The sequence below is a fragment of the Haemaphysalis longicornis genome, unplaced genomic scaffold (assembly GCF_048455015.1).
Source record: "Haemaphysalis longicornis isolate Haplotype H1 unplaced genomic scaffold, Haemaphysalis longicornis Haplotype H1 scaffold_29, whole genome shotgun sequence".
NCBI classification, from domain to species: domain Eukaryota; kingdom Metazoa; phylum Arthropoda; class Arachnida; order Ixodida; family Ixodidae; genus Haemaphysalis; species Haemaphysalis longicornis.
Genome location: NW_027526331.1, coordinates 3,011,479 through 3,034,879, shown reverse-complemented (window position 1 = coordinate 3,034,879; position 23,401 = coordinate 3,011,479). Strand labels below are relative to the sequence as shown.

The window sequence follows — 23,401 nt, the reverse complement described above, 5'->3', positions numbered from 1 at the left end:
GATTCACAAAGATTTCAATTACGTCATATCCATCGTGCGTTATGTGGGCCAGATTTCGCGTATTCCGGCTATTAACAGGGTAGTGTTTTATTCCGGGATTCACAAAGATTTCAATTACGTCATATCCATCGTGCGTTATGTGGGCCAGATTTCGCGTATTCCGGCTATTAACAGGGTAGTGTTTTATTCCGGGATTCACAAAGATTTCAATTACGTCATATCCATCGTGCGTTATGTGGGCCAGATTTCGCGTATTCCGGCTATTAACAGGGTAGTGTTTTATTCCGGGATTCACAAAGATTTCAATTACGTCATATCCATCGTGCGTTATGTGGGCCAGATTTCGCGTATTCCGGCTATTAACAGGGTAGTGTTTTATTCCGGGATTCACAAAGATTTCAATTACGTCATATCCATCGTGCGTTATGTGGGCCAGATTTCGCGTATTCCGGCTATTAACAGGGTAGTGTTTTATTCCGGGATTCACAAAGATTTCAATTACGTCATATCCATCACGGAAGTGACGCTAGTACGACGAAGCAAGCGGCCTGTAAAGGGTGCACCCCCGCACACAGGGTCTTCTTGCGGGAAAGAGACCTTATAAACTAAACAGCACGTTTTACTTGGCGTTGTTCGCTTTCGGGTTGTATATTTTCAGGAAAGTGTTTCATGCCGGGACCCACCAAGATTTCACTGACGTCATATCCGTCACAGAAATGACGCCGGTACACCCTGCAGAGGTGACCCCGAGCAGGATGTTGCTCGCCAAGCACATCCAGAAGACACCTGCCGACCCGCGAATCATGCTCAGCTGCAGATTTCGCTGCACATTTCACTTTCGTGTTTTACCGATTCCTATTACAGAGGAATCAACCGCAGTTTTTTTTTTGCTCGTACAGCTATACACCAGAAGAAGTGACAACTGGGCTAGTTGGTAATGCATATCGGACATCTTGAAGGAAGCGCACTTAAACCCGGGCACTAGGAAAAGAAACGACAGACCACAGCGCTGACTCACAACTGGTTTTTACTAGAATAGACACCCCCTAAATACTTCAACCTAAACCCATGTGACCACACATCATACACACGTCACATTGTAGCGTATCATTTTTAAGACATGAATGTCATGAACAGTGAGGACGAAGGCGCGTGTAATATTTACGTTGCAGAGCGATTTAAAAATTCAAACTCACTCTCATGTGAATCAATCGACGGCACACTAAAGCACCACACCCCCATTTTTCTTATATTATTTGCCTCAATAATTTCGCGTGTTCCTTTTGTTCCATGCAAAAAGTGTGTTTCCCTTATACCATTTCCTTGCGGTTATGTGCATATTGGAGAGACATGTCGACGTATCAATGTCAGGTTGCTAGAACATAAAATGACTTTAGGAGGGGACACCTACTCGCACATGGCTCAACACGAATCTAAGTGCAAATGCGAGCCTGCGTTCGGAGAAACGGTGATATTATCTGTGCACAGGGACAAGTTGACACACGAAATTATTGAGGTATATAATATAAAAAAGGGGGTAAGGTGCTTCAGTGTGCCACCGATTCATTTACATGAGAGTGAGTTTCCATTTTTAAATGGCTCCAGAACGTAAATATAACACGCGACTGCATTCACACAGTTTGTTCATGCCTGTCATGTTTTGGAAATGATTCGGTGGAATGTGACGTATGTATGATGTGTGGTCAATTTAACTGCGTGACTGTTATAATAAAAATCAGTTGTGAGTACACGCTGTGCTGTGTCGTTTCTTTTCCTAGTGTCCGTGTTTAAGTGCGCTACCTTCAAGATGTCCCATAGCTATACACCAGTCCCGTAAATGCTGTGCTGGAAAAGTGAAAACATGTTAGATATATAAAATGCGCAAGCAAAAAAATTCTGTGTATCTGCTTGCCTCACCGCATATGTCACTGAATGACGACAGTTTTCTGAAGCTCCCTGGAGGCGAAAAGCAAAAACGCCCGTGTTTACGAGATTTCGGCGCACGTTAAAGATCCCCAGGTGGTCAAAATTAATCCGGAGCCCTCCACTACGGCGCGCCTCATCGCCTGCGTTGCGTCGGCGCGTTAAAACCCTACAATCAATCATCTGAAGCTCCTGCCACGAAACACGCTTCACTCTTCGCACCCACCCCTCGCGCTATTCCGCGCTTTCGTTCCTGTTAACGATTAATACAGTGGATGTTTGTAAAACGAAAACCAATTTTACCGCCTTTTCCGCGCTCGTGCGCCATCAATTAGGAGAGTGCGCATTTTTGTTACTGATAATTTGTTTTTTGTTCTGCCAGGAGCAGCACGAGCGCCAGCTCTGTTCTTTTCCTTCTTGCCTTTATCTCAACTTTCTGTGCAATGTTTAACGCGTCCCTTTTTCCTTTCCTATAAAAAAACCAAACACAGCGCGTATTTTAATGAAAAGAACATCGATACTCCTGCATAAGTGCTTTTATTTCGCCTCGACTATGCCTGAGGTTTCGTTTGCGCTAAATAATGCGGACGAGTTACGACCCATGACAGCAGTTTCAGTAGTTTGAAACTGCACTGCCTATATATATTTCACGGTCGAATATACTTTCACTTTGTCCTAGAGGCCGAGCCGAGTGGTACACCGACGGACAGAGGGACCAACAGTGCAAAAATTCTAATTTGCATTAGGCAGCCCGAGAAAGACCTTCAGCTTGAAACCCTACCGCTAGTTATTATTTTTTTGCCACAGTGGTCCATAAAGACGCAGGGGCAGTCACCATGTTTGTTCCTCTACTATTCTATGTCTTGCTATCTTTTTTTCTTTTCCTCAACATGGTGATAGCGATTGGTAACACTAACTGAACTTTAGCGGTGAGGATTGTTTGTGGTTCATGAGGTTTTGATTTTGTGCGTGTGTAGATCATAAACGACATCCACTATTCACATTAAGTTCGGTAAGTGCAGCGGGAAGTGCTAAAAGGCCAAATTTTACATGGTGTCCCAGCCGGACTGCGCGAACCGTTTAAACAAAAAAGCACGTTAAAAGTATTGCAATAAACCAAATTTTCTCACATTTGCCTCAGCCGAAATGGAAGTGTTTTGACCCCCCCTCCAAAACAAAAAATGGCGCTGCTTGTACTACTCGTGCAATGCTGGAGAACAGCACAGCTGGCGGCCCCCCTCCATTGTTTGGAGACCCGGCTGTTGCATAACCATCATCATTATCATGATACTCATCACCATCAGAAGCCCACGAGGTCCACTGCAGGACGAAAGCCCTTCCCATCGATATCCAGCAGCTCCTGTCCCGGGCCGCTCATGTACAATCTTTGCCTGCAAATTTCCTTATTCCATCCATCCATCCAGTAATTGGCCTTCCTCTTTTTCAAGACCCATTTATTCGTGTCCCCGCTATCATCCTTGTAGTCCACCTGGTATGATATTACGCCCAATTTAGTGACCAGCCCAAGCCTTTCTTTTATTTTAACTGCGATATCTTCGACTCTAGTTTGTTCTCTGATCCAGGAAGCTCATTTCCTGTCTTTGAGTGTTACTCCGATCATTATTCGCTCCACGGCCTGCTGAGCCGGCCTAAGTTTGCTTTGAGGTTGTTTAGTAAGGCGCCAAGTTTCCTCTCCTTATGTCATCACGTCGCATGTATTTGTGAACTTTCCACTGAATTCTCTAGCTGGCCCGGATTATTTCGTCCGCAGGCTTTGACATCTCTCCCAAAGTGGACCGCGCACGCGCTAGAACCCGCGGCCAAGTCCTAAATCAACTCCCGTGCTACGAACTAAAAGCAAGTGCTGTGCGCCCGCAATGCGATAATAGATCTGTATAGCGGTACTGGAAAAAGAACATCTCTAAGATCTTTAACTATGTACCGCATTGGGTCAGGGCCAGATGTACTGTGTCGCGTCAAAAAGATGGCAGTCTCAGCATGTATGAAAACATTATTTTTAGGCTTCATTCGGGAACTCTTCTAGTCAAAACATCGATGGCTGAAAAAGGGTTGTTTGTGCCATGGACAATAGTTTGTCTGTTGTGAAAAAATCCGAAACAATAGACCACGTTTTCCTAGACTGCTGGGATGCCGTCTTTTTTTGGGACGTCCTTCAGCGTACCCTGAAAAAAGACTTGCCTGTGACACCGCATGACCCGTTTCATTCCAGTAGACAAACATGACAGTGTGCCTTACGATCTGATAATGCTTTCGGGCCTACACGCCATCTGGCTGAGTCGTATGGCGGTGCGTCACTCTGATGCTGACGCGAAGACTGTCAGCAAGTACTTTGCTCAGAATGTCAGTATGCTGAAGGAAGTATTTTATATGCAGTGCCCGGAGCTTACGTGGTTACCAATTTTGGAAGAATTGTCTTCTTTCGATGTTTATGATAGTTTTCGCCCACCAAAGTTCGGTGAGCGGGTTTTAAACCGACACTGATGTGTTTTTAACCAGCATCGTAGTCATTGACGTGACTGTTCGTTCAATATGCAATAAAGAAAAAAAGCGATAATAGATCATTCGGATTGACGCCTGTTTCATTAAGTGAGAGACCGAGGTTCGATTGCGACCGCGGGAAGCGTTTTTTTTTTCTTTCCAATTGGCTGCACATGTTATTGTTCCCCGCAGCTGCTAACCACGCCCTTGCGCGGCCTTTTGGGTGGCCCAGTGGTTAGGTTGCCAGTTTCACGGCGTACATGTCCTGGGTTCGATTCCCGGGACTTCCATAAACATGTTTTTTGCTTAGGCTTCGAGGTTTGTTGTTGCGATGGTTGGATTTGTGCCGACCTAAACAACTGTGCTGTTAATATCCGTAAAGAAATTCTGGCTGACCATTACTACACTGCCAAATGCGAAACTTGTGCGCAGGGCAAAGTGCAGTCTTCTCGGTCACGGCGCACAGCTGCTGCGTCTCAGCAAAGGATATCGTGATGAGCGAACGCACGGCGGTGCGCGCTAATCTACCGCTATCTCGCTCCGCGTCGCCGCCGCCGAGCATGTCGTTGTAAATCGTGTTTAAGCCTCCTGCGCAAACGTCAAGTGGTTCGGATGAGCCACGAACGCAGGAGTAGCGTCTGGCAAAAGTGTGAGGGGAAGGTGCTTCATGGCGGCCACGCGGAAGGACCGATGTACGCGCATCACTTAGCGCGTGCTGAGCTTCTGTGGCGCGGCCTCGCCGTACTGCCCTACCCCTCAAACTTTCACCATACTTTCATACTCCGCTTTCCCGCGGGCTTATATTCGGTGGCGTCTTCCTTCTCGCGGGTACCTCGTAGCGCGGCGCCACCGTGTAGCGGTTCGCGCCGCCTTGGCATACCGCTCTTCCCTTCATGCTTGCGCCACTCTTTCCTCCTCAGTTTTCATTGTGTCTTCGGTGTTCCCTTCGTTCGCTCTGTTACAAAGCGGGCGACGGCGCAAAACCACAGTAGCGAACTCCTAAGTGCTGCACAGTAAACGAATTGCCGACAGTGCAAAGAGCTTCTCAGCCGTGCCTTTCTTGATACAGCATGCACGAGAATCTTTTTTGTGGCTTCCTGATGTTTGACGCCGCCGTATTTTCGGCGGTGCTGTTGCTTGAGATGTTTGGGAAATCTTAAATCTTTTTGAAAATACTACACATGACATATCAAACAAGAGCGCAAGCTTGCCTGCTCACACATATATCTTCTGAGGACCAGGTGCTTCACGTATACTTCCACTGACAGTAATCACAAGGCCTTTGCGTTACAGACTCCTTTGAGGTTTCTTGTTGCGTCTCAGACGAACGAAAATGACAGGAACGATTGAGGCCCGACATTAAACTTTCTTTCGCAATCACATTGTGTAGGTGTTCTTTAGTAATATTTAAGCAGTTCACCAATTTATTTCTCGACAGCGAGTACGGGGATGGACAGTGTACGAGAAAGCTTTTCTCCATACAAATTTCTCAACAAGCCGAATCAGGCTGTTCGCCCCGCGGACAGCAGTGGCGGAACATAATTAACTAATTAGCCTTTATTACTTCTTGAGGGACCCACAATTATAGAACGGTGAAGAGTTACTCAGGCTGTGGCAGTAGACACTTGATTCTCTTGGCGGAAAACAGTTGGCCTCTCTTTTAAGTTTGGATGTACGTTAGGTGAGACAGCTGTGAGATCATGAAGCACCTGACTGCAGTGCCACATTTGTTTGAGGCGCCCATTCTAGGAGCATGTTTGTAAAGAATAAAAAAATGTAAACAGATTGCCTTCAAAACTGTTTGTATATGTACAGGCAACTTTTGTTTAATTGCACTAAATTTAGGCAAGCGAAAATTGCGTAGTTGCACGAGGAACGTTTTTCAGGGCTACAATAACGTCGGGGAGGTCCTCTTTCCAGGAAATGCACTCTCCTTTACTCACTGCAGGCATCAAGGAGATGCAACGACTGGTGGGACTCAGCGATTGGGTCTACTGGGCGAGTCACTACCTGGCTGGCTTAGCCATCCACACGTGCATCTCGGCGATGATGATGCTCTTCGTGAGCATCATAAGGAACGAGCAGGGCCGCGCCTTCATCGAGTACAGCGACCCTGCGCTGCTCCTTTGGATACTGATGTGCTTCTGCAGTTCGTGCATCATGCACGCCACGCTGCTCTCGATGTTTTTCTCAACCTGTGAGTGGCATCCTCCATCGCTTATAAGACACCGACTGGGGTGCTTTCTTTGAAAGAATGAAAGTATGTACGGTGTCATAAAAATACCTACTCTGCTTGCCGCAGACTGCATTTGTCATTACATGGTTGTACATCTAATGCAATAAATCTAACAAAAACAAGTCCGTTCATTCGTTTATCTTCCTTAAATTGCTCTAAAAAGTACTAAATCCTCATCGCGGTGGCTAGGCGGCAATATCTTTGCCCTACTGTGCATGTGGTAGCGGTTTACACTACTTTCTGCAAGTTATATTTTAGTGAAACCAAGAGCAGGCTCGCGTGCTGCATGGCTTGGCCACCGTTGACAATCTCGATTCGGTAACATCGGCGCACGGAAACTCTGAAATCGTACTGATTTTACAGCGGGCAAAAACAGCTGAAGAGGCGATTTTGGCTGAATACATGGACACAGTAATTTCTTTTACCCAATAGATTTTCATGTGTGCCCGAATCACGCCACGCAATGGAGCGCACACCTGACAAGTTTTAATAAATTAAACCATGAAGACACACTTCTTGCTCAAAATATTTATCGCTAGCATATTACGTCGCGCTTCAACGATGTTCACTGGAAGCGCTGCGCTGGCCCAATCCAAAAAGATATACAAACCAGCTGTTGTTTGTTTTGTTGTTGTAAGAACTTTACCCTGAAGCCTGCAGAACATCCAGGAACCCCTAAGTAGTGAGAAATGAGCATATATACAATTCGTCTAGGCTGCTATAGTTTCATGTTCAGCTTGCGAGGCAGGGAAGTAGAAAAAAAGAGCATATCCCAAATGTCAACTTTCTTTCATGTTTGCCGGAATCACGTACACAATGCTGCGCCGACATGACAATTTTGAATAAATTAAACCATAAAACCACCCTTATCGCTCAAAATATTAATCACTGGGATTACGGTTTTGCGTCGCGCTTCAACGATGTTCACTGGAAGCGTTACGCTGTTTCAATCGAAAATTATATACAAACCGGTGGGTGTTGTTTTCGTTGTAAGAACTTTAACCTGAAACCTGCAGAACATCCGGCAACGCCGGAGTGGTAAAAACTGGGCGCATATACAACGTGTCTATGCTGCCACAATTCCATTTGCAGCTTGCAAGACAGGGCAGTATAACAGTAAGGCATATCCCGAATCCCAAATATCCACTTTACTCGCCTTTTTGGTTCAATCACAAATGCCCACGGGGCGAATACTGGGACTATACATGGTTAATATTCCGCCCACGAATTTTGTTGCTGTCTTGAATCGAGGAGGAGGAGAAAAAATGTTTTACTGAGCAAAAAAGAAAACTGCAGAAAGGTCGCTGGTGAAATCCGAATAATGGCAACCAGTCTACAAGTGACAGACCCTTGGTTTATATCATGGCGGTGTTTGCCAGACATGCCGCTCTCATAATGACGGTGTACAAAGTCCGCTTTAGCTGAGTGTTTCTGCCTCCATAGCCCCCCACAGTCCCCCAAAGGCGGTTTGTGACTGAATGGCGGTTGAATGCTGTCTTAGCGCCGTCAGCCACATGCCAAAGGACCTCAAAACGCCCATGTTATGTTACCGAAACGGAAATGAAATAACCAGTCATAGAAGTGAAAGTGGGGTGCCTCTCCGTTTATTGCAGCAGCCTCAGGGTGGGGCTTGCTCTTCATAAAAGCCTAGTTTGAAGATCAACTTAGTGTCTCTGTACGACTCGCTCGCAAAAACTGAAATGCTCATGCCACGCGCTTTCGAACATGGGAGTTACACGGTCATGCCTTTTATCCGAAGTGATACAAGAAACGAGTACACTTTATGATTGGTTTTTCTTCCACAACAAAGGGCATATGTTACGTCCCTATAGCGTTTAGTTCCAGGCAAAACCATTCTGTTTCAGCTGAGGGTTCTAGTGGTGATGATATTGGTGAGACTCTATGGCGTTTTACGTTATATCTTGCTTCATTAGACGTCTCGGGGGCCCAATTTGAAAGCAAATATTGTTTTCTGTAATGGAAAAATCATGCAAACTCGGTAGAGTAACGATTCTGGTGAAGATACTAATGGGTGATAGACTGGATCTCAAGCGGAGCTCAAGCGGGAACATTGTTTGATAATTCAGTAAGAAATCATAACAACAACTCGATAATTTATCTCCTGTATGGTCTAAGTAAAAAAGAAAATCCAATTGCATCACAAAAAATGTATTTTGACAACCCCATTTCAAATAAAACAGCAGAACATCAGTCAAAATATTTTTCAAAAGAAAAAAATGGTGTGTATAATACAGCGATCCGCAGGTAAGAGGAGACATAAACCATAGCTGCATTGAGAACAAGAAACAGTATACGTGGTCTTCACTTCTCTTCATGAACCTCTGTCGAGTTGATCCTCTGTGATCCCCTTTGAAGTTGAAGAATGGTCTCATCTACAAGATACGTTGGTCCTGTGGTCATTGCTATATCGGGCAATCAGGTCGATGCCTAAACGATAACCTAAGAGAGCACCGAAACGAGTGCCAGCAAGTGACGGTGGCAGGAAACCTCGTCACTTCCAGCGTGATTTATTAACGGTGCTATGTCAAATAGCCCAACCCGAAGCTTTACTGAAGAACAGACAAAAGGGCAAAGGAAGGAATTTAAACAGATTCAAAATACACGGTCTTCTACATGACATCGTACTCCACACAACTTTCCGATTGTTTCACACATTTTTTTTCTAGTCGCATTGCAAAATGGCTAATCTTGGAATAGTGAAAACGTACGCCGAAGCCACGTATGGTTCGTGCATAACTTATATGCAATTAAAAATTATCGGAAGTCACTATTTGTGATAGGCAAGGTTCTTTACGTCTTCCCTCCACTCACTCCAGTGATAAAAGAATTTATGGGAGCGGGGTGGGGGACTCGCCTTCCTCGTATCCTTTGCCTGCGTAGGCCAGTGGTTCGAATTAGTTGATGATCGCTAGTCCGGGAACCGATCCTTTGCTTTACCTAGGAACTGCCATCTTCCCAAATACAGCTTCTGATCTAACTTTAGTTGCATAAAGAAACGTGGCACTCTATACTAATGGGACTTTTGGAATCACAGGGGTATCTCAGCACCCCGGAAAAGTCTAGAATAGCATCCCGGCTTGTGAAGATTTGTGAAGTTATTTTTACGTCACATGAGCACCCGAAAAACAGGAAGGAAAAATGGAAGCGGAGTGGCTTTAATGGATATTTTTTAAAAAGGTGCTTCGTCGGCAGGGAAAAAACCAACAGAGCTATGAAAATGTATGATATTTAGGTTAAAATGGAGTGTGTGTTAGTGCCCTTTTAGAATGCCTTGTAAGCTTTAGTCAGGACGTTTTGTATGCAAAATTATAGGTTAATATCTGGCATACAAGGATGACACCAGATTATGAAGATGCCTATCTGTATAGCTCATGTAGGGTGCTCATACAGTTAAGGTGTTCAGGTTTGTGGCTAAGTGTCCGCTAAGGTAAATCTATGAAGTACGCGAATGCGTAGGGCTGCCCAGTGGTTTTCACCAATTGAAATTGCAGGGGGAATCTTTGTGTCGCCGGGTACCAGTTATTTCGGTTATTTTTTATGTAACCAGTATAGCGCCCGTGGAAGAGCAACAATCCCTATGGGAGCTTATCCATGGTTGGTCAGGAAATATATACTACCAGTCTAGGAACAAATGGTTAACTGTCCGATTGTCTTTGTCAGCGTTCAAAGGTTATCGTGGCAGTTTCCACGACGTTAATAAAAGAATGTGCAAATTTTGACTCAGCTCGAGGTTCGAAACATTCGCTCAATGGTGCTTGAAGTTGGACCGCTTTTAGGCTGCACAGGCTCAGTTTCTTTGTCTCCTGTTTTTACCAACATGTTTCAGGCAATACCTAACCTAGATATAACGTGACCAGCAGACACCAAAACGTTTCATAGGGATAAGAATTTCCTTGCTTTTTTACAATGATCACTTGGACTGCGGTTAACCGTGACAGCAGGCAGATTATTCAGCTCAGTACACGCCAATGAGCTTTCAAAAAGAAACCCCACTAAGCTCTAAACACGTCTGGGCAGACGTGCGCACCGCCCACATCCTACACGCCACATTCCCAAATCATGAATGAACAGACCGGAAAGGAATGAATATTATTTCGCATGCATTACCCCATTCACAATTACCTCAAGCGTTAAGACTAGTTTATCCATTTAGCGGCGTCGGTGCCAGATGGTCGGTAACTGGGGCCCGTGGCGCATCCCACGCAGCTGCATCAGCCGTGGCTGGAGCCATGGTTTACTGGACTCTGTGCTGCCTCTTGCCATTTCTGGCGCTGGAGCACGCCGACGGGCAAGGCTACCATTACATCCAGCGGAAGCACAAGCTCTGGACCGCCATCTTTCCCGGAATGAACCTCCACTGGAGCTTTCGTATTTTGGAGCGCTTTGAGAAGTTTGGTGAGTGCTGTAAAGAAAAGGCGCCCTTCAGTATTTCTTGCGGCGCGCATAGGAAGGAGTTTGTGAATGGTACGGCAGGATTTTTCGTTCATAGATCTGTATCGTAATGTAGATAAAGCTTGGCACTGCTCGTTTAGTAGACGTTTGTGGTTCCATGATATTTGGAAAAAGGTTCACAGCGCGGGAGACGAGGGCGACGAAGAACACAGGACAAGCGCTGACTTAACAAGCTTTATTGACGATACCGCCCAGAATATACACAGAAGGGGAAACACAAAAAGAAGATAAAGAAAACGATGGGCATGAGGTCTCACCTACACAGGTGTTGAACCCTATCGCGACACAGCCAGATAATGGAGTTTTTTGGAAAGTGCTATCGACGGCACGCTGACTCATAGTTCATCCAGTCGCTCTATCTGTTCCGCTTCTACGATTTCGCGTGTTAGCTGTTCACGGTGTCTATAGACAATTACACATTTTTTGAAGACCAGGACGCAACCACCATCTCGTCAGTGAATGCCCAGATGGCCCTGTACTGCGGTGTTAACATTGCAATAATGCTCTTTTAATCTTTGTTCAGGCATCTGCCCGTTCGGCCAACGTACTTCTTCCCGCAAGTAAGCGGAATGGCATAACCCACGCCAGCAGTACATGACACGAAAGGCTTTCTGTGCTTGATGGTGCAAATGTTTCGTCGTCCGGCACGGGAATTCACGCACTTGCAAATCTCAGATAATTTCTCAGGGGCAGAGAACACCGCTCTAACATTGACTTTGTCTCCTCTCTTCTTTAAACTGTGCGATATTTTGTGCAAATACCGCACTTGGGTGTTTTGGTAATTCATTTTGGAAAAAGGGTTAACAGCGCGGGAGATGCGGAAGACGAAGAACACAGGACAAGCGCTGACTTCAACAAGCTTTACTTCAACAAGCTTTATTGACCGTCAATAAAGCTTGTTGAAGTCAGCGCTTGTCCTGTGTTCGTCGTCCTTGTCTCCCGCTCTGTTAACCCTTTTTCCAAAATGAATTACTAACACGCCAAAGCTTCCACGCTACTGAGTTCAATGATATTGCTGTAAAATTGGCTGGTAAGAAAATCTGTTTAGTAGGCGCCAAAGATGTTCACTGGAAGCGTAACGTTATTTCAATCGAAAATGATATAAAAACCGGTGGGTGTTGTTTTTGTTGTAAGAACTTTAACCTGAAACATGCAGAACATCCGGAAACTCCTGAGTAGTGAAAACTGGGCGCATATACAACGCGTCTATGCTGCAACAATTCCATTTTCAGCGTGCACGACACGGCAGTAGAACCGAAGGGCATATCCCGTATGCCTAATCTCCATTTACTCGCCTTTTTGGTTCCATCACAAATGTCCAAGATGCAAAGACTGGGACTATACGTGGTTAATATTCCGCCCACGAATTTCGCTGCCCGCTCGAATTGAGGAGGAGGAGGAGGAAAAATGTTTTACTGAGCAAAAACTAACTGCAGAAAGGTGGCTGAACAAATCCGAATGATGGAAACCAGTCTACAAGTCCCTTGGTTTACACCACGGCGTTGTTTGCCAGAAATGCAGCTCTCCTAATTACGGCATACGGAGCCCGCTTCAGCTGAGTGTTTCGGCCTCCTTCGCCACCACATTCCCCCAATCCGGTTCGTGACTGAATGGTGGTTGAATGCTGTCTTAGCGTCATCGGCCACATGCCAAAGTAACTCGAAATGCCAATAGTGTTTTACCGAAACGGAAATGAAATAGACAGACATAGAAGTGAAAAGTCCGCGAATGTTGTAAATATGCCTGTAATATACGTCAGCGGAGGACATTTTTTATCAGAACTGTAAATTATACAGGGGGTCCCAGCTATCATGCACCAAGATTTAAAAAAAGAGAAATTGCGTAACTTGAAAAAAACCTAGTGCATAATGTTTGCAGTACTATGAAGAAGCGAAGAGTAATTTTTTCGCTAATGAGACTTAATTAATTAATTGTAATTAATTATCTAACTCGAGAAATACTGTCCTAATCACTAAAGTTTCAATGAGGCACTTGCAGGTAACCACGAGGGACATCCAACTGCGGTATTTTCAGCGACGAACTAATTGCGTACCCTTTTATTCTGACTGATAAAGGAAGCCCGCGAGATATGAAAAATACCACGTTACGACGCTTGCGCGCGCATTGTAAAGCAGCGTCCTCAAACAAAGCTGATTGAAAGCAACTGCTTCGCGTGTTACCCGCCCGAAGAGACAGCGCATCACCTTGATAATAGCATGTATGGAAGGAGCAGCAGCAGCAAGATTCGCGGGACGCGTGTGCAGATAAGGAACAAACTCGGTCGCGATTTCTTCTTTCTTTCTTTTGTCTATTTCATTCTGGCTAACTCAGAGGCAGCCTGTTTGGGGGCGTTGCTTTACGGTGCGCGCGGAGGCGCCGTCACGGGTTATTTTTCATATTTCGCGGGTTTGCTTTATCAGTCAGAATAAATGTGTACGCAATTAGTTCATCGCTGAAAATGCCGCAGTTAGATGCTCCTCGTGGTTACCTACAAGTGCCTCATTGACACTTTAGTGATTAGGACAGTATTTCTCGAGTTAGATAATTAATTACAATTAGTTAATTAGGTCCCATTAAAGAAAAAAATACTGTCCGCTTCTTCACCGTACTGCAAACAATATGCACCTGGTTTCCTTCGAGTTACGCCTTTACTCTTTTTTAAAATCTTGGTGCATGATAGCTGGGACACCCTGTAGATAGTAACCATTCCCCACATTAGACTTCGGACAGAGGATATTTACAAATTTATTAGGGCATAACACTATGACGGTCAACCACACAAAATACGTGTGAGTCTCTCAAGCCTACAAAGCGCTTACAGCCAGCGCGCGTGCATTGAAGCAAAAACGAACGAATGCAGAATAACAAAAATCATGCACCCCTCCGCCTAACGATGACGACGGTTGAACACGAAGTTCACTCGTGATAGCTTCTTTGGTTGGCCAATCCCACACTTCGGGTATGTGCTACTCTGGAGGTACGCAAAACGTTTCTACAATGCCCACAGCAACCCTCAGGTGTGCACTCCGTAGGCCTAACGTTTGGGTGTGGAGTGTACGGCGCGAATCGGCACCTGCTGCATGGCGTCCGCTTCGACCATGTCGAAACGGAGCAATCGGATAGACGACGGGTTCATTACGCGAGGGACCCAGGTTCGAGTACGGACACGGGGAGCGTTTTTAGTGGCAAAGCACGTTAGGAGCTCCGGCTGTCGGCGTCTAATGTCGTCGTATTCTGATGTAGTCGCGGTACTAAACACCGAGACGGGCGTTTTCTAACGCCTCGGGCTGGAACGTAACGATTGTTCAAAGAACACACCGGGACACTCGTGTTCTTACGCATCGCACTGGAACGTTTCATCTGCGAGGACAAAAACGCGTAGTAAAAGAATGCACCCTTGTTTTTCGTTCGCTCTTGCTTGCTTGCTTCTATTTCGCTTCGCACTCGCTTTAACTTTAAAAGTTGCAGTTCTCCGTTTCTAGCTCCACTTCTTCTACACCTTCGTAATTGGGATGTCGCGTATATCACCTCACGCCGTGTGGCAAGGGAGAGGCTTGCAATGTTTGAGTACACTTATACACTGCATGCTTCGCCCATCACCATGTCTCACGTTAGTGAAGATGGCCCGGCTTATTTTTTTCACTTCACCCGCGATCAGTCATCATCATGGTCAGAGACAGTTTGCTTTCCTGTGGGGCATGTTGGCGAACAACGTCATCAGTGAAGACACTAAAGCTTTGCTTTGAAAAAGCAGAACAGTGTAGCATCGAGAGGGAGAGAACGCACGTTGGTACAGTGGGTAACAAGGAGCTGGGGTGAGGTAAGCATGCGCCGCCCCTGCGCTGCTGTGCAGAGCGGCGGAGTTCTCCGGCGTGTCTCGATTTCTGCGTCTGTCTATGCGCACGGCCTCAGGGATTAGCAACGGCGCAAGAGAACAGCAGCTACTCATACAGAAAGATGTCGATCCGCACAAAAAGAAGACAGTGCACAGAGAGAAAACTTTATTTGAAAGACCGCCAGCGGTGCGAGTGTTCCTGCGCTAGTCATCGCGGGGGCAACCTTACCCTGCTGGGTTGTCAGCAACGCAAAATGACGGCTAAATGCTTTTAGTGGATGTAAAAGCAAAGACATCCACTATCCAGGATGCGATTAGTCATTAGAGAAGACACTTGATAAGCTAGTCGTGGTTTAGTGGCCAATTATCCAAGAGGATGGTGATGACGAGCCATCTGGAAAGAATAGAAGACGAGAAAGAGTTCGAAAAATGTTCAAGCTGCCACAAAGAAATTGACCGTTCGGAGAACGCCGCGACGAACACACGCGAGGCAGCGGTGAGAGTCGGGCACCTGAGGCCAGCGTCTACGCCCCGTCGACTTCATCTTCGACGGCCCCGTGGCTATGTACCTGGACTCACCAAGGGCTTCCTGCTGCAAGGGCTGCCACAAAGGTGGCAGCCCTCGCAGCAGGAAGCCCTAGGGCATACCTCCCGACTCACGGCGTAACCAAAACTCGGGAGGGTATTGGTTTGGCCGAGTTGGTACATAGCGGTGTATAGATCGCAAAGACGAGGAAAGGAACACAGAAGGCGACACACAGAGCGCTCTGTGTGTCGCCTTCTGTGTTCCTGTCCTCGTCTTTGCTTCGCTTCGATACGTCGCTATGTAACCAAAACGCCACCCTCAGCACAGCCGAGTGCAGCGATGAAAACACCACTAGCGCACCACACTACGTCTGCCACCATGCCATGGCTACGATACGTCGACGCCACGTCAGTGCAAGGGACAACGGAGGGACAGTTGATTAGGGAGAAGTGGTAGGACGCATAGGTGTCGTGTGACTGTATTTAGGACTTGGATATTCATTGTTAAAGTAGCCATGAAGAGAAAAAACAAGTTCGTTTAATTTGAAAGCACAAGGATTCAGTATCTCACTCAGCTCCATTAGAGCCACAAAAGGTATTTTTTTAACGAAAAAAAAGCAAGAAGTATTTAAAAACTTTCAAATTTTGCGCCACAGTGACATGTTATGAGCAAGAATGACGTCATACGGGCCAACAATAAAATATAATTTTTAGTGCGTTAACTGCACGTTAGCATTCAAGTGATGCGGTCAATTGGAACTAGAGGCCCCAATACAGACGTCCAGTCATGTGTCGTCGCGACAGGTCAGTTAGGCGGCCGCCAATCGCACAAAAAAGGTTCCGTGACGTCATAGAAAAGTTGCGGGAAATTGCCTAGGGGGTCGCCACGGCTTCACACGTTTTCTTTAATATCTCCATTATTTGTTCGAAGATTGCGATGATATTGGTATCATTGTTATCGGGACTAAGCAGTCTTTCTAATAAACCCAACTTGTATTTTGTCTTCATGGCTCCTTTAAGGGTTTCTGTTTGGTATAGAGTAGCACCCCGATTATACGACTTCGTAGGGAGCGTGAAACAACGTCGTGAAATGCGGGCGTCGCAAAATCCGAACAATTACGCCTATACATTAGTTTCACGCAATGGATTTGCAACAAACCTGTATGTAAACAACGAACTAATGTTTTGTAGGACTCGGAAACCCAAATCACTAATTCGGAAAAAAATATACCAGTGCAGGTGCCAATCACGCTGTAAAAAAAAAACCTTGCGCCGCAGTCAACTGCCCCGATTCCCCCTAGCCAGTGCAAATCATGGAGCACATGATCACGACAAACACATGTGGAAGCATAAGTCTGTCAACCGAACTTCTTTGGTGATTCGCTGCTGAGCGGGGGAATCGGACACCTGCACTGTCCCCACTGCCCCTGCTACCCCTGCGCAACAAGAAGAGACGCCAGTGAGGAGAGAGGGAAAGGTATTGTGCAGAGGAGCGGGCCGCTGCTGGAGGGGAGAGAAAAGAAAAAGAAGGCGAAGAATAAAGCTATGCCGCAGAGAACCCATTGAGCGTGCTCAAGGTCTGCAGAATAGACCCTCGGCACATTCATTTTGTACGCCTTTTGGTCGTGTGGTTCGCGTGGGTCATCAATAACGCTGGTCAGGCATGAAATAGAGTCAGATGACAAAGGTTTTAAATGCAGTTTCTGCGTCCGTCGTCGTCGTCGGCGTCCGCACTCTCCTCTGCTCCCCCCTCTCCTCTCCGATAGTGAACACACTCTCGCGAGGGGCATTGGATTGGATTGGATTGGCGTGGCTTGGCTTGGCTTGGATTAGATTGGATTGGATTGGATTGGATTGGATTAAAGTGGATTGTGTTGGATTGTGTTGCGTCATAGCCGCGGCAGACGCACTGGCACCGGCGCGTGCCCAGGTGAGAGCGAACACTCTCTCTCAACATCTGCGGGTGTGCGGCACAGCGCGCTCTCACTCCGCCGGTGGGCGGCGCTGCGCGCGGTGCTGCGCATGTTCAGTACTCTCTCTCCGCTGTCTCCTCTCTTTCGGGCGCGCTGCGCATATAACCGGTGTGCCGCTCTCCGATGGCCTTTCGGTCGACGGTTGCTGTCCGCTTGCGCTTGAACACCCCTCAGCGTCGCATCACACCAGGGTTCCCGCGAGGGGAGGTGGGCGTAATTTTTTGTCGTAAAACCCGGAAACATATTCCCGGGGTTCCAGTGTACTATATTGTAGTAACTTGAGGTTTGGGTTGATGATGCGTGTGTTTTGTATGTTTAGTTAGAGGTTCAGGGTGATTTGGTTTTGGGTGTGGGCTTTAATACTTTGGTTTGTTTTAGGGTTATAAGAAACGTTTGTTTATCAAAACAACTAAAGGCTTGTCCTCTCCTGTCCTTACGGCTGAGACCCCAAGTGGCAATTACGTCTTGCTAACCGTTGTTTAAAAAAGTTTGGGAACTTGTGTTTGATGTTCTAGGCTGGTTTACTTCAACCAGACCGATTTCTTCTAATCTCAAAAGTATGTTACTTATGCGAGATACGTGTGGATATAGAACTATATTTTCAGAACAAAACAAAGGCTCTTTTTTTAAATCTCCCGGCATCGAAGAGAAATACCGAATGGCAGCGGGGCAAGTTACTGCAAGAGAATAAGCTCCGAAAAAGTTTTGGTGTTGGTGCTTCTCAAATTATAATACGATAACAGAATCTTCTAAGTGAAAAAAGTTACCTTGATATTTTAAGCCATTGAGGTAGGAGTTGACATATTGCGTTATAAAAGCGACCGAATGGCGTGAATCAATAATTATTTGCTTTTCTGGCTATGTAAGTCATTTTTATTTGAGCAGAAAAACAGCGGTTCACATCGCTTCCGCCATCTGTACCAATTATAACCCTTTACTTGCGTGAAACAGACACCACGTACATGACTGAAGACATTTGCAACCTTAAAGGCCCGAAATGCATTTAAACTTGTGACGTTCCAAAAGTTCAGATATTTACAATTATTTTTGTTCCGTGCACTTATTTTATCAAACCATCCAATTGATAGGGAGATGGGTTATTTTCTTCCCAAATAAACTGCTCACACTATTATTGATTTGACTTCTAATTTACCCTTCAGCACTATAGATATAAACATATTCGTCGACAAGAATATTTTTGCGATGTATTTATGAACTAGGGCTCCAAAGCGTTATATTAAGTAGTTATACAAGTTTTCAAAAGCATTTATGGTGGTAAACAAGTCTAGCATTCTAACGCTGATTGATATTCTAAAGATTTAGAAACACGTAGAATGCAATCCATTACGCTGAAATTTTCAAAGCTGGCCCGCTTCCAGACATTTACATACCTTAGGAGAATACGTGTTATCTGATGCTGTTCCTACAAGACGCATGTAAGGCCCTCAGAATTAAAATACGCGTTTCTAGTGAAACACGTGGCGTTAAATTTATTCCGGTAACGAAGCATTCACGTTAGAGTAGTCAGTGTCTTTGTGGTATGCTCTTTTCGTCATACCAACAAAACAAAAAAAATATTGGTTACAGTATTGCGCACCTCGTAATCAATCTAATCCCCAGTAGTGGCATATTTGCTGTCCGTAGCGGCAGTTAGCTCAGTGCGTGGCCTAGAATTACATCCTTTCGATATACCGTTCACCTCCCCAAAAGGCTTTCTTTTGTCTTCAAACAGCCGCCAATGTGGGCAGCAAAGGTAATATCCACATGTAGTTTTACATCTTAAGGTTGCTTCTTCACTTTAGTTGTCTTAGTATCGCACACATGCATTAGCTCAAGGTAGACTATACAGTAACGTTGTACCCTTGCAAACACAGGTTTTTACTCCTTTATGATATCTGTACTTAGTTTTGTTCTTTTTCATGTCCGTATGTCTACCGTAGCCTGAAGGAATTATTGTTTCGACTTCCATCAATCGCATGTACGCTTCAGTGAAAATAGTCAATAATTTGCACTTCAAAGCTTAAAGCCACATGACCTGTTTTACTGTCAGTTGACCACGGAGCCAACTGGAATAATTTCTTCGACTCCGCCGCCACTCCGGACAACGTGACCCTGGGCGAAATGATACTTCTGGGCATATCCACGGAATGGGCCATCATGTTTCTGGTTTGGTATATCGACAACGTGTTCCCGACAGGCCCAACACTAGCCAAATCGTTTTTCTACTTTTTAAAGGTAAGAGGATGAACACTTCCGAAGGACTAATTTGATGTTCAGCACCGCTGTTTAGCCCGACACTGGCAATTTTTATTTGGTGAGCCACGTAGAAACTAGACATTGTTGTTATAACAACGCGGTATATATAAGCGCATAATATGTTTAGTCCAATTCAAATTCAGCCAGTATTATTTAAACACACCGAATATTTAGACAAACTACCATCCTCGTAACTATTCACAAGTAAGCAGAATATTTGGCCGCAAGAACTTCAGTTTGGACAAGTTAGCGCTGCTAAACTGTGAACACGTACGACAAGACTTATGCCATCAATGTATATCTACAATCTCTTCTTAGTACCCTCATTCGGGATTAGTTTCCTAAAGCGCCGGTTTCTTTTGCAAGGCACCTTTCAGTCTACGAACAATTTTTGTGAGCATCGAACCCAGTCACAAGTAAATAAAGAATCGCAATTTTTTATACCATTGACAGTGGAATTTTCTCCCTCAATACTACAAACAGCACCGTACTGGCAGGGGCCCTCATCTTGGGGGCTCCGTTTTGCAATAAAAAGAATATTACGCTTTCCATCCACACTGTGGCTCCACTTCGAACGCAAAAGCCAGCCCTCTTTCTGGAGACTCTGACTGGCGATAATATTCCCGGGATTGAACCTCGTATTACCTCTACTTTACCTTAACGCAAATTCTTGCATCCCTCTAGTCTGGTGACACATAAAATTACACCACGCTAGTGTGGTTATAGTCAGAAAAGTTTTGGAAATTATTCTTCGCCAAGATCTTTATTACGCAAGTGCCATCGGATTAACTAACCGAATTCATTTACTCATTTGCATTTCCCAGGGCATCTCGGCTTTTTACCAAAACTATGATATTAGCTAAAAAGGCATAAATGAATTCCTAATGTACACTACAGCTTTCGATCCACCTCCCGAAGGGGTACACGTGCAACAGGCCTACGGCCGGGTTTATTATGTCTAAGGTATCTAAGCGCATTATGTCAGTCTCCGCGCGCAAAACCTCGGACCAGCGCTTTTTCCCTCCGTTCGTCGCCGTAAGAAAGATCTTGGCTGGTTGTTCATAGCATGTGCGCTGCTATCATCATAGTAGGCCACGCTGTATGTACAAGGGTCAGAGTCAGAGACAGTATATACTATTCTTGCGATAAACGAAATAAAAAAATTGCTTGTACAGAAGGAGGTCCTATAGTCAGAGAAAATCAAAACGTCTTGTACCAGTGAAGGTAGAAAATTTATTTCGGGAAGGAAACAGCAGTAGCGGGAAAAAGTAATAGAAATTATCTTAGATATTACCAGAGTCCTTCAATGCTTTACTGGTCACGAAACTGTTCCGTAACGGAATGGGAATGCTTCATATGCTGCGTTCGGCCGCCGCGCGGTGGCGCCACCACCTCACTGTGGTCACTCCTCGGGCGGCCTCGCGCTGGCTCGAACGGCGGAGACGCGGCGTGTTGTGTTTGTTTTGTGCGGGAAAGAAATGTAACGCGCATCTCGCACTATTGTGATGCGACTGAAGTAGTGCAGCGACGATGCCCAACACGTGTTGTGCCCTGGGATGTCGTTCCGGGTTCAAGGCTACTACAGAAAAAGGTTCCTTGTTCTGTTCACCGAGCGACGGAGAGCTTCGTGAGTAATGGAAGCGCGCCATTCCAAGGCAAGAAACGGGAGATTTCAGCTTCGATTCTAAGTATGTGAGAATGCAATGTGTGAGAGACCTAAAAAAGCAATACACCCTTTTGAGATCATCCTAGACCTATAATTGTACAAGGCTAACTTAATGCTCGATTTTTGTCAGATCAGTCCGGTAGTACCGGTGCTTTATTACCTGTTTGCAAACTTGTATTACCTTGCGTCCAGGCTCGCATGTAAAAAAAGCTATGGGATGTCCTTGCTCTTTTACTTTTGATATTTCCAAGAACTGACCCTTAGGGTTCGTTTTGTTTGTTTTGTAACCGCGTGTGGCTGCTTCCGGTTTTCTTATCTGGTGTTTCAACCGAAGCGTCTGTTTGCTCTTTTTGTTGTACGAGTCCCGTTGGGCAATATGGTTTGATATGGAAAGAGTATCACCTTGGCAGTAGATTTTTTTGTTTCTTCGAGAATGTTCTCCATGGATGTGAAATTAATAACGTTCCCAGAATAATGCATGCATAGCAAACGCCACGCAACTCACTTTATGGGAGTTCATCTGTGCACGTAACGCTGAGGACTGCTTCTTCGACGCTTGTGTTTAATTCTAGTATTTTGTAGAGCAGGATGGCGCTTTAATAAACTCCGTTCAGAAAAACATTGCGGCGTTCTTGGATACGTGGCAATATTCTGTTTCCTCTGTGAGCTGCACACCACAGCGCAGAAAATAAATTTTTGTACGCTGGACCACGCTCTTTTGTCTTCCTTCGTAATATTGCAAATTTTTTTGTTGCGTGTGATAAAAATCAGTTTTATTCTTTTCGCGCGTCCTTTTTTGCAAGGATTGCAAAGCGTGGTAGCGTAAAGACACACGAGCACCATATATCTCTTCGTGTTCTGATCATATGCGTTACTACAGCGTTTTTACATGTTCTCAAGTATGTACCAACTCATTCAAACTGCAATATATTGGGCTATCTCTCTGAGCGTTCTGTGCATTCCAGAGCAATCAAAGCATTCAATAAGCGTAGTCTGAACGAGGCTTACTGGGTTGCTTTCAGTTTTTTTTTTATTGTATTATCGATAGGCCTGCAGCTGTCCGTGATTACGGAGATATCGTATGTATGGTAGTTACAACCTCTGCTTTACGAAAAGAAGCAATAGGCATTTAGAAATCCGTAAATACGACGGCGCAGCGCTTGTGCCGGGGGACAAAGAAGCAGTTGCCGTTCGCGCCCGAAGCCTGCGGTAATTAATTTGGAAAAATAAAACACTATTGAAGGCAGGTGATATATACAATGACTGGACGATTAATCGGTAACTACTACAAAAAAAAACACGCTTAATCAGCGCGCAGGCACCAAAAGAAGCGAGCGTTTTCACGGCAAGAGCTGACAAACATACCGCACGTGCGGCGGCTGGATGCCCTTCCTGTGGCGATGGCGCCAGTAGTGGCGCCCGCGGTCCCTATATGAAACGAGCGCCGAAGTTTCGTGACCCGTAAAGCATTGAAGGACTCTGATATTACGAAGGATTCGACAAAATAACAGCAAAATAATGTTGAGAAACTAACGTAATAATTAGGCAGGATAAACACCGAAGGTAATTTTACACTCCTAAGCAGTTCTGAGATAGTTACAGCTAAAAATGTAATAAAGACTAAATTAAAAAAGAAGCAGATGGCGCACCTACCTTCAGCAATGTGCACAAAAGCTATTGGTCGAGCTGGTGAGTGTTCATGTTGAAGAGGTTGAGCGTTGAACAGGTTCTCTGACGGTCTTCGAGGAGAAAACGGGGTTTCTAGTTACGTCCTAAACATGTGCCCGGTTCAGGTGACTTTATTTGGATTTCAACTTATGTTTCACGATTGTTTGCGTTTCCACTACACAAGATTGTACGTGTAGGTAATATATTGGTGCTCTTTTTTCAATATAATGTTAGTTGCGACTCAGCGGCCGTCTTCTGGTCTCTACCTCTGCCCGTTGTTTGGGCTGTACCGAACATAAAGCCTGATGTAATCCTTCTTTGAAAAAAGGTTGGGAACAGGTATGCAT

At 45.3% G+C, this 23,401-nt stretch overlaps 1 protein-coding gene across 1 annotated transcript in view; it reads left to right on the top strand.

Moving 5' to 3' along the window:
- LOC144173136 (glucosylceramide transporter ABCA12-like) overlaps window positions 1-23,401 on the top strand; it is a 38,139-nt gene that overhangs the window by 13,965 nt on the left and 773 nt on the right. Inside the window, exons 5-7 of the mRNA XM_077701651.1 lie at window positions 6,371-6,619; window positions 10,886-11,074; window positions 19,515-19,699. Of these exons, the coding sequence (XP_077557777.1) occupies window positions 6,371-6,619; window positions 10,886-11,074; window positions 19,515-19,699 (623 nt within the window). The remainder of the gene's footprint in view (window positions 1-6,370; window positions 6,620-10,885; window positions 11,075-19,514; window positions 19,700-23,401) is intronic.